This window comes from Staurois parvus, unplaced genomic scaffold (assembly GCF_062004578.1).
Source record: "Staurois parvus isolate SC_StPar_1 unplaced genomic scaffold, SC_StPar_1.0 ptg001038l, whole genome shotgun sequence".
NCBI classification, from domain to species: domain Eukaryota; kingdom Metazoa; phylum Chordata; class Amphibia; order Anura; family Ranidae; genus Staurois; species Staurois parvus.
Window position 1 is genome coordinate 219,889 of NW_028318834.1, and position 17,210 is coordinate 237,098.

At 40.5% G+C, this 17,210-nt stretch overlaps 1 protein-coding gene across 1 annotated transcript; it reads right to left on the reverse strand.

Moving 5' to 3' along the window:
• Positions 1-409: 409 nt before the first annotated feature.
• Positions 410-16,543, reverse strand: LOC149440993 (fibrinogen-like protein 1-like protein). The gene is made up of 4 exons (XM_089657894.1): positions 16,412-16,543; positions 7,480-7,669; positions 3,120-3,734; positions 410-936 (listed from the first exon to the last, which is right to left on the reverse strand). The coding sequence occupies exons 1-4, from the start codon at positions 16,541-16,543 to the stop codon at positions 923-925; spliced, it is 951 nt and encodes a 316-aa protein (XP_089514020.1). The 3' UTR covers positions 410-922.
• Positions 16,544-17,210: the final 667 nt, after the last annotated feature.

Genomic DNA, 17,210 nt, shown 5'->3' on the forward strand with positions numbered 1-17,210 from the left:
GCAGTTGCATCCTGGTTTCTCGCCTAGTTTTCATGGGAACTTTTTTGTCTTTCACCTGGAGAAGGGGTTTTCTCAGCTAAGCACACCCTCTTGCCTGTATGCCTGAGCTAAGGACGGATGGATTCCAGGAAGTAAATACTACTGTACATGAATCATCTGCCCTCACTCAAGATGGTGTGGGCATGAATGCTAGGGGGTGTTTTTCAAACTGCTTTCTCAACAAAATAAAGCATGGCGACATGGATGGATGGTTGAGTTTACTTTGAATATTAAAAATTAATCAAGTAGCAATTTTTGTTTGTGGCGCTCAGATGCAGTTTAAATCCAAGTCTGAGGGTTTAATGTCACTTTAACCATTCCCTAAACTGGAAAAAAGTTCTGTCTTTACATACACTCAAAAATGCAGTACTCATTGGATCGTAAAGTTTATTTAGAAGTAGTTGAAGTGAATATCACATATTACACACTTTACACTATGAAACAAATAGAACACATTCAGGGTATATTAAAAAAGCATGTGACTATGACTTTCACAAACTGTGCTGAAGTACTGCCCAGACCAAAGTGTTTTCAATGAGAGTCACCAGGGAATGTTTGTAAAAGTCACATTCTCTGCTTAATAAATAGACCTTTTTAGCATTTTGCAATTGCATGCAGATAAAGGTATATACATATACACATGCAAAGACAACACAATCTACATGCTTACACATAATATGTATACGTTGTAGTGAATTTTACTTATTAACAGAATAAAATAGTTAAAAATAAAACTTTTAGTTCTGCTTAAAGTAGAGATTGATGGGATGTAGCGCTTTTCCAAAAAAAGATGCAGAGTTCCATTATGTTCCCTATTAAATGTTATTGCCATTTTCCTTTCTTTTAATATAGACTTGGAGCCCAGAGGTAAAAGGGACTTTCCTCACAACAGGTTTACTGTTGAAAGTGAAGCAAGAAAAAAAAAGTTGTGGTTAGATTCTGGAACACAAATCAGCCAAGCAGCCACCTCTACAATTTTCCTATCACTTTTTCAACGTTGTTACTATACTATAATAGCACCATAGCTGCGATTAGATGCAAGAACCCCAGTAGGGGGTTCTGGCAATTAGCTGCAAGAAGGCATCCCTATTGAAAGCAATGGGAGGCTGTTGGCTCTTGCAGCCAATTGCGCCCACTCGCATGTAATCCCTCATGCAGCGATCGCATGCGAGTGTTCCAGAATGCCTATATCCAGGGCCAATCACTCACATATTATCACTGCTTGGGAGATTACATGCAAAATGGGCACAATTAGCTGCAAGGATGGCAGCCTTCAATTGCTTCCAATGGGGCTGCCTACTTGCAGCCAATCACAGGAATCCCCCGCTGGGGTTCTTGCATCTAATCACAGCTAGGGCACATTCGCAGGTGTTAATGCAACCTGAACCTATTGCAGAATATATGAACAAAATGTTTTTGTGACAATATTCTTTCTGGTTTAAAGTGAACTTGTGAAGATGGCTGACTTTTTTCTAATGGCATGGGTCCTGGAAAAGTCATCCTTAGCAAGTCAGTGTCCGGGAACAAACATGCAGCCAGTGAAGTCTGAAAAAAAAATCTGAATTCCCATCTTGCATACCTATTCCAGGACAGAGATTCACTAGGCGATGGTCTAGTGAAGGCGATGGTCTAGGCGAAGGTCAGCACAACAGACCTTTTAGAAAAAGTCTTCATTGGCAGACATTATGGGGTTTATTTACTAAAGCTGGAGAGTCCAAAATCAGACTCCCTTCTGCATAGAAACCAATCAGCTTCCAGGTTTCATTGCCAAAGCTTCATTGAACAAGCTGAGGTTAGAAGCTGATTGGTTTCTATGCAGAAGGGAGTCTGATTTTGGACTCTCCAGCTTTAGTAAATAAACCCCTATGTTTCTATGTAATATTTCTGCTCACATGTTTACATTAAAGCTGCTCCTACCCTCACTGAAAATCATTTGACTTGTCTTTTTTATGATCCTATTTGCACCCACAATAACCCACTGGAGCAAAACCCTATTTCTCTCTAGTAGTTTATAGTTATGCACGTGTGTCCTTAATTGGATTATTGAAATATTTTTACAAGAGAACTAGAGAACTATGCTCTAAGCTTCCGTGGATGTATCAGTCAGACAAAGGGACCTGAAGTTGACAATTCCCAAGGTTCTTGAAGTAGCATTTTACTGAAGAACACCAGATGAGCAGCAATATGTGTGTTAAGGGAATATCTATTTACATATGCCTGATTTTTGCTTTAAATGCACTGTTGGAAATTAAAAACATAATTATATGATTTTGGGTCCTGCAGCAAGACATTAAGACTATCTCAGTAAACCCAATTTGGTTGGTTGCATAAAGGAAGTATGTTGCCAACACACCTTGGATCTTTATTATATAGTCTGAATTTTTATTGAGAAGATCACATAATGGTACAGCATTCCAGGGCCATATAGGGCCCCTTTGTCAGGCCATGCCCAACAAAGGGTTTTGCATGACACCAGAAACCTTGCACTATCTTCACTGTGATGTGGTTTTGTCAATAACAAACTGGACTTTATAGCAAAGATCCATAGTGTGCGGGTGACAAATTTTCTCAATGGTTAAGCAAAGAGCAGTTGCTTCAGCACCTTTCAACTTAAGGCCCTTTTACAGTAAGGAGTGCAGTGGAAATATAAGAAGTGGTTGGTTGTATAGTCTGACTTTTTGCTAGATTTGTCCTCAAATACACATGGCCAAATATTTCAGATAAAGCCATTTCATATTAATACTAATTACAGTGATCTTGCTTTTACTAGTAGTGAAGTCAGGTAATGACCACATATACAACTTAAGGCAGTGTTCATATTGTTGTAAATGCTACCCAATTGGCTTTTGATTTACTGCTAAGCATAGCAATGTAAATTGTGAGAAAAAAATAATGAAATATAGGCATCTCTGGTATAAATGATTGCTGCAAACTATAGTGCCTTTAGCTTTTTACTAATCTTTTCATGGAGCAGAAAAAACATATTCAGAGTAGTGCTTATTCGCCATAATTGAAAACTTCCACAGTTTCCTGCTATAACACATAGTCCATTTCTCTTTTGTATTGTCTTCAGCAAATACCTGTAGGTCGGATCATAATCATTGATTGGGCGCAGTCTCCAGTACACACATTCTTCCAATAGATGTAGCTTTTGCCATTCAGCATGACAAGATGGCAGTTATCATACCACCAGCCACTATAGGATGCTGCACAGTTACTGGAGGAACGGTCCTGATCTTTATCCTTTGTAGAGAACTTCATGTTGTCATGGATAATGTTTGAGTCAAATGTGGCAAGAAAGTCCCCTGCAGTGCCTGAGTGCCTGCCTAAACGGAGTGTATATCCGTTAACTTCCTTATCAAGACTAAAAATATCATAATCGGCATGCCACTCTTTCTCTGCTTTGTCTTTTAGTAAGAATCGAACCATGTAGACCTTCTGAGAGGTGAGAAGATGAATGTACTCATTGCCCAGCCAGTAATCCTCCATCACATTTCCAAAGCCATACTTGTAGGTGGTCCAGGATTCATGCCATGTAAGTTCAGTTTTATGCGAGTTCTTTTGAATTACAGTCCAACCTTTACCATCCTCATCCACGTGGCAGTAGACTACCAGTGGAGGTGATGTGTGGGGCTTGATTACATAAACACCACTTGGGCTTTCCTTTGGCAGCTTATCACAATCTCTGGGGAACCCTAAAAAGTGAAAACAATGGGTTAGTCAATATACCTTGAGGTGCACACTCACACAGCACTGCAGTAGTACCACATGATGGAAAAGTAAAGGTTACAGGATGGGATAATACTTTGACACTGAGAGTGAAGGTTAAGAGTTCTTTATTATCTGTATACAGATGTGTTCTTATAGCAATTAAAAAGCATGGCTTAGTCTTCTACTAGATGGACAATTTATGTACATATTGGTGAGCAGACAAAAATATATAAATTATAAGTCACTCAGAGCAAAAAGTATAAGTGCACAAATATACATATGCACATGTAGCCACCTTGTATTAACAGGGGTGACCATTTAAATTTAGCCCTGCTGGGTGTTTGTCAGCCCAAGCTGTTTTGAAGATTATCTGTTCACTTGGTTTTCCCCTAGCTCAATATTGCTGTTGTTTCTTTCTGCTGCCTGAATGTATACTGATACCTCTGGCAAAAGTATGAGATGCCACAGTGATGCTGGGTTACGAATACTTATACTGTCCTGTCTGATTAAGGGGGAAGCTGAACTGAGTTTAAGACCCAGGAAGAGGACCTTACTGGAGGAAGGAGCCTGGAAGAAGCTGGTTTTCTCGCGGGAGCCTGGTGACTCTCTTGGGAGGATGTATGGAGGTTTTTTAAGGACACACAGAGGCATGGGAACCAGTACACAGAGAATTCTATGAACCAGCCAGGGGTGCTATCTACAGTGTTGCCAGTGTCGGCTTAAGGCTCTTACATTGTAGCAGCTGGATGCAGAACTGGAAGTCTTTAAGTGTTGCTTGGGGTATTTGCAGCCCTATCCCTCTCTCCTTGTGTGATAAGTAATGTACCACTTGTAAATGTACCACTTACCCCCAGAGGGACCTTTGAAAGTAGACAGATCTTCTTTAGATAGTACAGAGGCCGACAGTCTCACATACTCAGTCCCAAACACACTGACAATTAAAGCTCAGTCTAAGGCAAGTCTTTTTAGGGTTTATTGCAGAAGAGCTTAACAGGAGGAAGGGGTTTAGAGTCACAGGATACACTAAAATGATCAACACCCAAAACAGGAGGAGAAACTTCTCACTAGTTCCTCAATAGTATCTTCTCTGGACGTAGCAGGAAATAGTGGGTAGGTCTAGGGCCCTGCACCTGTAAACCATAGAACAATCTTTAGCTACTGATTGCCTTCTGATTTGCACATCTATCAGTCCCCAGCAAAGTCCCAGGAGCTGCCTGCCACCCAGCCACTACAAATAGATCCATAGTGAGTGGGAATAATAAAGTACTTCTCCAGACCAGGACTCTGAAACAGTGTCCTTTAGCAAGTGTACCTCTTCAGCAATTCTCCTCAGGCCCTCAGTCCAGCAATCACTGAGGCCCAAATAAAAGTCTCTTGTCTCATTGATCCTTCTTCTAGTAGTCCTAGGAATCCAGGAACATTCTCTGACGAGGAAAGAACAATCAGCTCAGTCCTCCTGTCTATTTATCCCTTTCCTAACCAGTTTCTGGATGCCCCCTTCCAGGGATTGGCTAGGGCATGATAAATATTAAACCAATCATGTGAATCTCCCTCACTATGCTCTGGAAGCTTCTTCCAAGATAGAGGGAAGCAATCAAGCTCTTAGCTCAGGAACCCTGATCAGAATAAAACAATCAACAGCCACTCCACTTCCCAAAATGGAGCCAAAAGGTTTAAATTTACCTAGTAGCCAAAGAAGGATGACACTACAGTAATAAAATATATAAAATAAAAGATATTAAAACTACTGGCGCCCTACGTTTTCTCAGTCCCCCACATTCAACCACAGACCTCCAACCTAGGGTAAAATGCCAGCCCAACCTGCCACTGGGGGTCCCCCAACTGCTTCCAGGGGTCAGAGAGGTGCCTCATACAGATAAATGTCACAACCTTGAAGCGCACAATTTTATCTTATTTTGACAAATGTGTTAGTATAAGATGGAATGACCATCTGACCCTTTCATGGACTCGGCATCTTGCTGATAGCAAGTGTTAAGCTTCTTAATCTCAAATGCTAAATGTTCACAGGTTAATATTCCCTTTTGTTGTTAGAGCCCAGAAGCACACTTTCACGGTTGCTAGGAATGGAAGGGAATCACCCTTGCTGGGACACAAACAGGGAAAGCAAGCTGACAGGTGTCCTAAACCTTTCCCTGCCTATGCGCAAGATAAAAAACGTTTTTTTTTATTTCTGTCTGCACACCCATTGGTGATATTCATAGATTCACTTCCAGAACACACAGGATCCCCCCCCCCCCCCAAAAAAAAAAACCTCAAGCCTAAATTGCTACATATTTTGCATATAATAGAATTCTGATTTTGTGTTGGAATTAAATCATTTTTTTTAATAAAAAAAAATGTAGTTTATCTGGCTTATCTAACAAGGTGGAGCAAAGAACAGGAATGATTAACAAATTAAAAAAATCCAAAGGAACCATATTTAAGTTAAAGTAGAATTATAAGCCTTTTTTTTAATTTGGATAGAGTAAGGGAGGGTTATTACCCCTCTCAGAATTTTTTTTCGCCATCTGTGTCCCAATGCGGAGATTTCCTTTCACTTCCTGTCTCTTAGCTAAACAGGAAGTGAGAGTAAATTCCTGCAAATTGTGGCAGTTTCTTGGGCCACAAGAACTTCTCCATTGGAAGATTTCCCCTCTATTACTTTTCTGGGGACAACCCAAAATTTGGAATTTTCTTCCACTTTCATTTTCAATGAAAGCTGTACACAGAACAAACAGAGATGGTGAAACTCCCTAATGGGGGCACAAACTGCAATAAAAAGTGACATGGGGTTCTAATCCCTCTCCATTCTACTCAAAAAATGTTTTAAAAAGTTACCCTTAGTTATTCTTTAAAGCAAATACTAACAATGAGCTTCCCCGATTGCTTTCCTTTGCTTTGTAAATTTACCATTCTCAGTGCTTTGTTTTATCTGTTCCTTATGTGCAAAACATTTCTTGTTGCTTCTACCAGAAATCCATGAAACTTGTAATTTCTGTAGTGATCACAATCATCTCTGCTGGACTGAAATCCCAAGGAATCTTATCAGATCCCTTTCAGGTTTTTTGTAGTGGTCTGGATCATATTGGAAGTAGGTGAGCCTAAACAGACACAAGTCTGTTTATACTCACCAGGCCAAAGGGGTGAATGGAGGGTCTGGTCAGGTCCTCCTGAAAAATTGACAGGTGGATCTCGTCAGACCCTTCGTGTGAAAGGGGCCTAAAAGTAATTTCTAGCATAATGCATCTGATAAAAACAATGGTATAATACCAGATTTCTCCTTAATGAAGCCCCAAATGCAGTTTAACTTTCTATTTCATTTCCAAATTTCACTGGCAGATGTTATTTTGCCCACCCCCCCTTTTGCCACATGCAACACTAAGTGTAATTCCAACTGCCACCCACCCAATGTTCAGTATTTAATGATGAACTCCAAGTAGAAGAACATTGATCATTGATATTGTAGTGTTATGTGACTACTTTTTGTACCAATTTTAGGTCAGATATTGCAGTCATTTATACTGTGAACTGTGTTCCTAATACATTTTGCCTCACTGAATGGATATAATAATTAACTATCCGGATTATTAACATACTAAAGAGACATCTTTTAAAGTGATTTTCTGATTTAAAACCACACAATTAATAGTAGTAAACCAGTCTCATAATAATCTCAACATTTATATATATTGTTACTCATTAGTGATGCAAAATGAGATAAAATCTCACCTTCTTGAAGTCTTACTTTTTGAGGTTCATCAGCGGCAAATACTGAGAACAGGCACAGGATACAGGCTGCCAGGGGCCAATATATTGCTTCAAATCGCCAACCTAACCCAGTAAAGCAGGAGACATAATGAGACAGGCAAATTACTATGACAATGATTGTTGAAGGAATTTTAAAAACAAAAGTAAGAAACTAAAATCTACTTCTTCATCTGGGCTATGTTATTGCAGTAAACCGGGAACTGCTCAGGTGTAATATACATGCCGTTATATTCTCACCCATTGCCTTCTCTTAATATTTTATACAGACACAGGGAGTCACTATTTATACAGAGATAATAGTCTCCTCCCAGACTCTGTGTATCAAAGCAAGAAGGTACAAGCCACTGCAATTACAGACTTACAAAGTCCATTAGTTGCTTAGAATGTTTATTACTTTGCTCAAGGTTACTGTTACCTGATATTTAGTCTCTTGCATTTTTGCTTTTTAAATGTACTATCTGCCTTTCTCACCTGCCTCTAACACTTATTTTATACTTTGTACCATGGCAGAGGATATTTTTTATAAATATTTAAATGTCACTTACCAATTTGAAGAGTGATTTTTACATACAGTACATTTTTACAGGATTGAGGAAGGCTGGATTTGTTTTCCTAAAACAACTGCATGGGCAAACTGTAAAATGTAAGCAGAAATGCAAAGGGTGCCACCATCTGAGTGTAGCAGTTTAATAAAACAAATGAATAAAAGACATGTACGCACTCCCATCAGGTAAAGAAAGCATCACACTTATCATCCCTTATAAGAATCCCAACTGGAGCGGCTCTATGTCCTATGCAGAGTTAGGCAGGAAGGGTCCAAGTAATGCAGAGCAAATGCCAGCGGCTGATGGTGGAGAGCAGCTGTGGGAACCAACGTGTGTAGCAAACTTGCTCATCGGAGATGGACGCAGAGTCCCCCTTTCTATTAAAAGTATTCCTTTATCCTTTATTCTCCTTCCCCCTCCTTTCCTGAGAGGCACAGTGACAGATGTGTGTGTGTTAAAAGTCACTGGCAGGTAGAGCAGCAGGGGGCCCAGAGCTACAAAGCCCCGCAAGATCGACAGAGTCCCTCGGCCAGAGAGCATATGTAATTTCTCACCTCGTAACCGAGATAAGGCAGCTTCTCCCAGGAGTTGAAAGAGATTGTAACCTCATAAAACCTAATTTTGTGTGTGTGTGTTTTTGATGGCTTAGTAGTACCCCCACTCATCAGTTTCCAGGCTAATTAGTACCCCCATTCAGCAGATCTCCAGCTCATTAGTTTCCTGGCCCAATAGATCTCCTGATTAGAGGTTCCCCAGCTTTAGTATATCCTTCCTTATGCATTTTCCTGGCTCAGCAGATCCACAAATCAATGTTTTCCTGGCTCAATTGCACCCCCTGCTCAATAGTTAATTCCCCCCTCAGTTGTACTTCCCCTCCACTCAGTGAAACATTATCGCTTTGCTCCCCACCAATCAGCAATACACCCTCCCTGTTCAGTAGTACCCCACTGCTCAGTAGTATCCCACCCATTCAGCAGTACACTCCCCATCGTCCCCCCCTCTGCTCAGTAGTACCTCCCACTCAGTAGCATATTACCACCCCCAGCTTCCTACTCAGTAGTACACTCCCACCCCTCCTGCTGTCTGCTCACGTTCCCCATACCCCCAAACCCTCTACACAGTAGTACCCCACCCATTCAGTAGTATATTCCCCACCAGCCCCCCTGCTCAGTAGTACCCTCCTCGGTAAATACACCCCCCATCCCCTAGGCCCCCCTTGACCAGTAGTAATTCCTCCTGTCTTTATTACCTTCACTCCCCACTGCTGATCCTTTTGTTCTGCTGAAACTATGATCTGTTAATCTCCTTCTGATCCTCCATTCTGCTGGTCTCCTGCTCTGATCTCCCACTCTGCTGATTCCCCACCACTCAGTGCACTCACCTCCTAAACCCTGTTGTGTGCTGACAACACACAACATTTGTATGGGCACAGTGTTCTCAGCATTGCCAAATGTGCTTTGCTGAACCACTGAGCCACTCCCACACTCATATCTCTACAATATAAAAGCTAATCCTTCTGTAGTCCAAGATAAGAACTAGGAGGGCTCTTAACACAGGAAGTGTACAGAAGACACATAACAGCTCTGCATTTCTGATTAGAGCAATGGGGTTTTTTTTTACACTTATCAAACAGATATACCAAAATGCTTTAAATAGTATATAAAACAGACTGAAAGGAAACAAATGAGAGAAGCTCATTAGGGATTAAGTGTAACATATTGAATATTAGAAGTAAAAAAACATATTGTTTATTTGAAGTCAGGTAAATATGAAATATTGCAAATACTGTACATATTTTGGGTTAATTCGTTTGTAGCCAGCTGGTGGTAAGGGCAAATCTGGTTCTCTGTCCTCCAGAAGTTTAGAGTGAATGCTTACAGGTTTGTAATATAAGAACTTTATACAAATATTAAACATAATGAAAAAAATATCAGTTTATAAATGTATATGTATGAAGAAAATAAATACAATTGACCAAAAAACACTTTAGTTTCCCTTTAAACCAGAAATAAGACCAATTTATTACATTTCAGCAGCATTTATATTCTTTGCTGAAGGAAGGTGGGAAAAAAGTCCCCCTGAGGACGTCTGCGTGGATGAAATGCGTAGGGTGGCACTTTGGTGCTGATATCATTGAAGCTCAGCTGAATGGAGTGCCATTTATATGTGTTGTGTCTATTATAATCCTTGGGACTACATTTGAATTTAATAAAATGCATTATAAAGGATAATGCACTATGGTTCCTCCACTCTCTTTCCTATGGTGAATTACATAATATTCTGGAGCCATTGCTTGGAATGTATTTACCTTATCTCAGGCATATATCTGAAAGTGTTACTAAACCCAGGACCTTGCATTCACTATATCTGGTCTCCCACAGTGCACAGAACATGAAAGTGCAATTATTTTAGTAAATATAAACTGCTAAATACCTTTTTTCTTTTACCAAAGTTTTTATTAAGCATGTTGAAAGAAACATACAAACAATGACAAATCGTATGATACAAAGCATACAAAACAAACACTATAAATACCTTTTTTCATCAGCAGTTACAGCAATCTTGTGTCTTCTATCAGTGTTCAGCAGGGCACTGGTCAAAGCTTGTAGGAGGAGTTTTCTTTCCACTCTAGGAGGATGCAAAACCCCTGACCTCTGTCTGGGCAGTGCTGATTGGTCCTGTGCTGATAACATGCACTCTCCCAAGTACAAAAAAAACCTCTCTAGCAATACACTACACACTAAACTGAGCATGTACAGAAGGGCTATGGGTTCAGTCTGTCTTATCGTTGTGGACATTTGAACAAGAGGAGGAGCAGAGAAGTCAGGATCAAATGGCCTTTTTACACAATGCCGAGGATTAACCCCTTAGGTTCCACAGTGAGTATAACAAGCATGATTTACTACATACACGGACTCATTTTACTGTTGTGGGTTTAGTAACACTTGAAGTAAAGGGGTAGCAAAGGGGGCCTTTCCTGCTGCAATGTGACCAGACTTATTTTTGGAATTTATCCTACAAGTGCCGTTGACCTCTTGGGGTCTTTTTTTCTGGTAAGCCGGGTGCAGTTTGTCTGTGGTGGCAGAGCACCCGGATTTGATGATAGTAGAGGTTAATCTTTTATAAGACTGTGGCACAGGGCTATTTAGGTATTATTATGGGCTGTTCACTACACTACTTTGCTTTGGGCACTTGTAATATTGTATGATGTTTTACTCATTTATTATAAGCTGTGTGGCACGATTTAAATACTTCCTGTCCGGCCCATGTATATAAACGGTTGGATGGGAGCAATGCAGCAGCGGGTGGCCACTTATAAATGTCCTCCTGCTTCCCTGCTTGTGCGCGGTCCCTGTGCACTGTGATCTGGTGCCCGCTGTGTCCAGAGGACACAGCGGAACACTGATTGTTGTACAGAACCTGTGTTAGGTCCCGATCATATGATCACTGATTGGCCAATCAGTGATCACATGAAGAGTAGTAAGCAAGATGTCACTTCTGACATCATTGCTTACTACGTGTGAAATCTGTGAATGATCACAAAGGTCACATGCTGGCACAGTATTTCTCAATGGCTGCATTTCTTTCTTTTGGTGGTATTTGATCGCCTGTGAGTTTTTACATTTTTTTGCGCTATAAAAAAAAAGACCGACAATTTTGAGAAAAAAACAATATTTTTGACTTTTTGCTATTAAACATGTCCAGTAAAAAAAGAAAAAATCAAAATCCGTCATACATTTAGGCGAAAATGTATTCTGCTACATATCTTTGCTAAAAAAAAATCCCAATACATTTAAATTAATTGGTTTACGTGAACGTTATAGTGTTTACAAATGGCGGTATATATACTGGGATTTTTTTTTATTTTTAATTTTTACTAGTAATGGCGGCAATCAGCAACTTATAGCGGGACGCGGGACTGCGGCGGGAATTCTGACACTAGGGGGATCTGACTTGGTGTCACTGACATCCCCAGTGACACCAATACAGTGATCAGTACTAAAAAAAAAAGCACTGACACTGAAATGGTACTGAAAAGGAAGGGGTTAACATCTGGGGAGATCAAAGGGTTAACTGTGTGCTGTATCACCATGGGGCTGTCTGTGTGCTTCACTGTAAGCACACTGCGTTGCATGGCTGTGCTGTGCACAGCCATGCAAAGCAGTGTGCATGAGCTGACAGGGAGGAGAACTGTTTTGTTTACAAACAGTTCTCCTCCCCGTCGGATATGCTCAGTAATCACCGGGCACCAGTGAGTAATCTCCGTCCGGGACCCAGTGATTGACAGCCACAGCCAAAAATGGCGTCACGGGTAGGGAACTCACGTGCCTCACACACATACCCTACCTGGAAATGCAAAATCATGTATATATACGTGATTTTGCACACTCGTACCGCCCTGTAGCAATATTTCTGCTATAGAGTGGTCGGGAAGAGATTAATATTGAGTAGGACTAAGGTTGGCCCTCCATAACAGTCCCAGTTTCTCATGTGACCCTTTGGGAAAATCAATTGCCCATGCTTGGCTTTACTATAACTACTCATCCGCTATGCAAACTGTATGCAAGTTCACAAATGTTCTTGCAAATCTTCTGCAATTTCCAGCTTAAACTTTGGTCTTTTCACCTTGAAAATCTGTTGGCAATAACTATGATAATATATCTTACAAAATATAACTATACGTTATTTCTTAGATAAGCCAATCTTCAGTGAGTCAGAATTATTGTGAAAAAAGGATACAGTAAAATTCTGCCTAAGCAAGGTATAATTAAAATAATCTCACATTTTATCAGAAGTAATATACAAGATTAAAATCAAAGTTCCTGTATTGCTTAAAGCAGTATTAAACCGAAAAACACACATTCGTTTTATTGCAGTTTACTAATTTTGAGATGTAATGGCTGCATTTATTCTTTTTAGGCTTTTTTTCTTTTGTTTGCATCTGGTGATCCTACCAGTAAGTCTGTGGTTTTCAACAGAAAAGCTCTCTTCCAGATGTATCAATTTATATGGTTGGAACAAACCATTTAAAATATTACATTTTTGGATTTGGGCTTAATACTGCTTTAAAGTGTCAGTGAACCCAATGCAGCAGATTTAGCATATACAAACAACAGCAAAATACTATTTCTAAAAACCTTATATTATGTACACATTGCCGCAGTCATGTGACCTTCGGTATCTTGTCTGGACCAGGGGCGAACTGCCCATTTAGAAACTCGAGCACTGCCCAAGGGCCCAGGGTCACTAGGGGGCCCCATGAGATGCCCCTGGTACCTTTTTCATAGGCTTTTCTGTGTTTGGGCAAGGACACAGGGGTCCCGTGATCCCCTATTGCCTGGGGGCCCCATGGGTTGTCAGTCCGCCCCTGGTCTGGACCATTTTGCAAGAGGGGTGGAAGGAGAATGGCAGAAACCTCTTGTGTAGCCTGAAGAGGTCACATAAGGGGCAGCTACCAGACTCTCTCAATCATTCCTGGGGTTGCCCTGCAATGGGATACAATTTCAAAAAGGGCAGAGAAAAAGGAAGACGGAGGAGATGTTGGGGAACCTGCTAGAGTTGTCTGGAAAGATGATAAAACTAGTCATGTGGGGCAGCTTCCAGAGCTGAAACTGCCAATGCACAGCTTGTGAAGGGGAATTTGGCGGAGAATGGCAATGGAAGATACACAGAATCAGCTGCTATTCCATTGCCACTCTGAATAGGAAGCTGAGTAAAGCAGCAGGATCAACCAGGTATTTACCAACAATCACAGCATATTGGTTAGCTTATACAGACAGGTAGATACCATAGTTTTACATATAATGACCAAAATTACAATTTAGGTTTAGAGATACTTTAACTTTCCCTTCATGTACCAAAGTAAACTCCACAAACAAAAGGGTACCCTGAACTGAAGCTAATAACTGCTGTGGAACGTCTTTCCTTGTTGCTGCTGTATTATCCTTCTGCAGCGTGGACAAGGTTAAACTAAATATTCATTAATGCAGAGGTGCAGCAGCCATCTTTAAGAAGCAGATGAACCGTGCATGGTCATAAACATGTGCATATTTTAGACATATCATAAACCAGTCCCATAATTAGTGTAAAAGAAAGTGTTCGTGCTTGTGTTCAACTTGTATTCAATATTCTGATTGGTGCTCCATTGTGCTCAACAAAAGTGCCCCACATAGACTGACACTCACCCTCATTCCATGACCAATGTCGAGGTTTGATGACGCAACTTCCGCTGACGTCACATCTGCCCTGTGGAACGCACGCTGCTCTGAGGAGCGATCAGGTCAGCGGCTTCTATCTTTAACTCACAAAAAGGTTGAGTACACCAGGTGCCGGGCTATAGGCACTTTTCTTCTGAGTGTATATTCATATAATTACCCCCAATAAAGGTGCCAAGCAATTTTACACTCTGGGATGTCCTCTTCTTTTTCTTCATATATGGTCACACATTTCTTTACTGCTTGCGAAGCTGTGGAGACAGCAAACATTTTTTGGAAATTGTTCCTTATATGTCACGGACTACCTTAAGGATAGATGATCACAGGCTAAAGGATCCGGGGACCATTGGCTTACTGGGATTGTCCCAAAAAGTGTTAATGACCACTCTAGAGATAGATGGTCATGGAATGAGGGTGAGTATCAGTCCATGTGGGGAACTTTTGTTGAACATCTGTTGAACACAAGCATGAGCACTTTCTTTTACACTAATTATGGGACTGGTTTATGATATGTCTAAAATGTGCACATGCTTATGACATGCGTGGTTCATCTGTTTTTTAATTTGATTTTTTTGTGACAATTTTACACAATTAGAAGACTGCTGCAATCAGATCTAGTTTGTGTTGTTGAGTGGAAAATATCAATAAGCGCAGGAGCACTTTTTCTTTATTCATCTTTAAGAAGACTACTTTGCAATGCTTGTCTGTGGAGTGTATTCAGTGCAGGGGGCAGCCATCTTGGGTGGGTCTGGATAAATCTTGGAGGAGGGTGATTGGCTGATGGGGAGTGTGTGTCTGCAGGCTGCTGAGAGGGAAAAGACGGGACAGTTATAAAGCTAGGAGGGGTGAAAATAAAGAAACTGCGCTGCTAGCTGAACAGAACCCTGCCATAAATGAATAAAGTGCAGCGCTAAAAATCAACAAGCAGAAAGTTTGATCTAAAAAGTTCGATCTTTAAAATTCGTTATCAAATGTTCGTAAATTATTTCAATCGATGCAGCAATATAGTAGACACAGCTATGAGGAATTTTTTTTTTTTGCACTGATCACTGTATTAGTGTTTTTGGGGATGTCAGTGACCCCAAGTCAGTACCCCCCAATGTCAGAATGTCCGCCGCAGTCCCGCAGTCCCGCCATAAGTCGCTGGTCGCTGCCATAAGTCCCTGATCGCCGCCATAATTCGCTGATCGCCGCCATTATTAGTATAAAAAAAACCCTAAAAATCCCAGTATCTTTCCCACCCTTTTTTAAACACTATAACTTTCACGTAAACCAATTAATTTACACGTATTGGGGTTTTTTTTAGCGAAGACATGTCGCAGAATGCATTTTGGCAGAAATTTATGACTAAATTTGATTTTTGCATTTTTTTTTTTACTGGACATGTTTTATAGCAAAAAGTCCAAAATATTGTTTTTTTTTCCTCAAAATTGTCCGACTTTTTTTTTATAGCGCAAAAAATAAAAACCGCACAGGCAATAAAATACCACCGAAAGAAAGCTCAATTTGTGGGGAAAAAAAGGATGTAAATTTCATTTATCTACCATATTGCATGACCGCGCAATTGTCCGTTAAACTAGCGCAGTGCTGTATAGCAGAAAAATGGCGTAAATTGCAGTATTTATACCATAGTTTGTAGACACTATAACTTCCACACAAAGCAATCAATATACACTTATTGGGATTTTTTTTACCAAAAACATGTAGCAGAATACATTTTGGCCTAAATTTATAACCAACTTTGAGTTTACTATATATTTTTTATAGCTGAAAATAAAAAATATTGTTTTTCTTCAAACTTTTTGGCGTTTTTTTTGTTTATAGCGTGAAAAATAAAAAGCACACAGGTGATCAAATTACACCGAAAGAAAGCTCTATTTGTGTGAAAAAAAGGACGTAAATTTCATTTGGGTGCAACATTGCATGACCGTGCAATTATCAGTTGAATTAGTGCAGCGCCAAGTAGCAAAAAGAGGCCTGGTCATTAAGTGGGGTAAATCCTCAGGAGCTCAAGTGGTTAATAAAATTTTGACATACTACACTATGGGTACTCTACCACTTTTTGCCTCTCATTGAGGAGTTAGCAGACACAGCTTCCAATACATACTACATCCAGAGGAGGGAAGCCTTCACCTGGAGGGAGTCTTCACCCAGTTGATCCATCCCGATCCTCAGGAGGCCCTGTGAGTCCAGCAGATCATCGTTTGATGACACCCCTTCCCGAGGGAGAACGACATCTGTGGAATTTAATACACCCATGCGCATTTCCTATGCGCGGTCGGTGAGTGTGCATTTCTGCCATTTCTTCCGGATTCCTCATAGCTGTGTCTACTATATTACTGTATCGATTGAAATAATTTACGAACATTTGATAACGAATTTTAAAGATTGAACTTTCTGCTTGTTGATTTTTAGCGCTGCACTTTATTTATTTATTTACTTGAGGTGGTTGTGATCTCCTTTAGTGCTATTAGCTGCTTACTTTTACTTTTTTAACAGGAGCGCTCACTTTGTTTTATATATTTTAGAACCCTGCCGTAGCTGACCACAAACGGGTGAGAGCTCAGAAAAGCAAAGAGATGGCTCATCACATGGGACCTTGCCTTAAAGACTGGGAACTTTTTCACCTACAACTTTTAACACAGGAAACTAAGTGAGTTTTCAAAGATCGCCTAAAGGCAGACAGGGTGGAGGCTGACCGGACATACTGTAGTAGGGAGTTCCAGAGGATGGGAGAGGCTCTGGAGAAGTCCTGGAGGTGAGCGTGGAAGGAGGTGATGAGCGAGCTAGAGAGGAAGATATCTTGGGAGGAGCGGAGTGGGCGATTTGGGCGATATCTGTGGATGAGTAAATGAAGTTCAGTTAAATAAATGAAGTTCAGTTCTGTTAATTACTGTTAGTCAGAATACTGCAGGTCTATAACCACATCTTT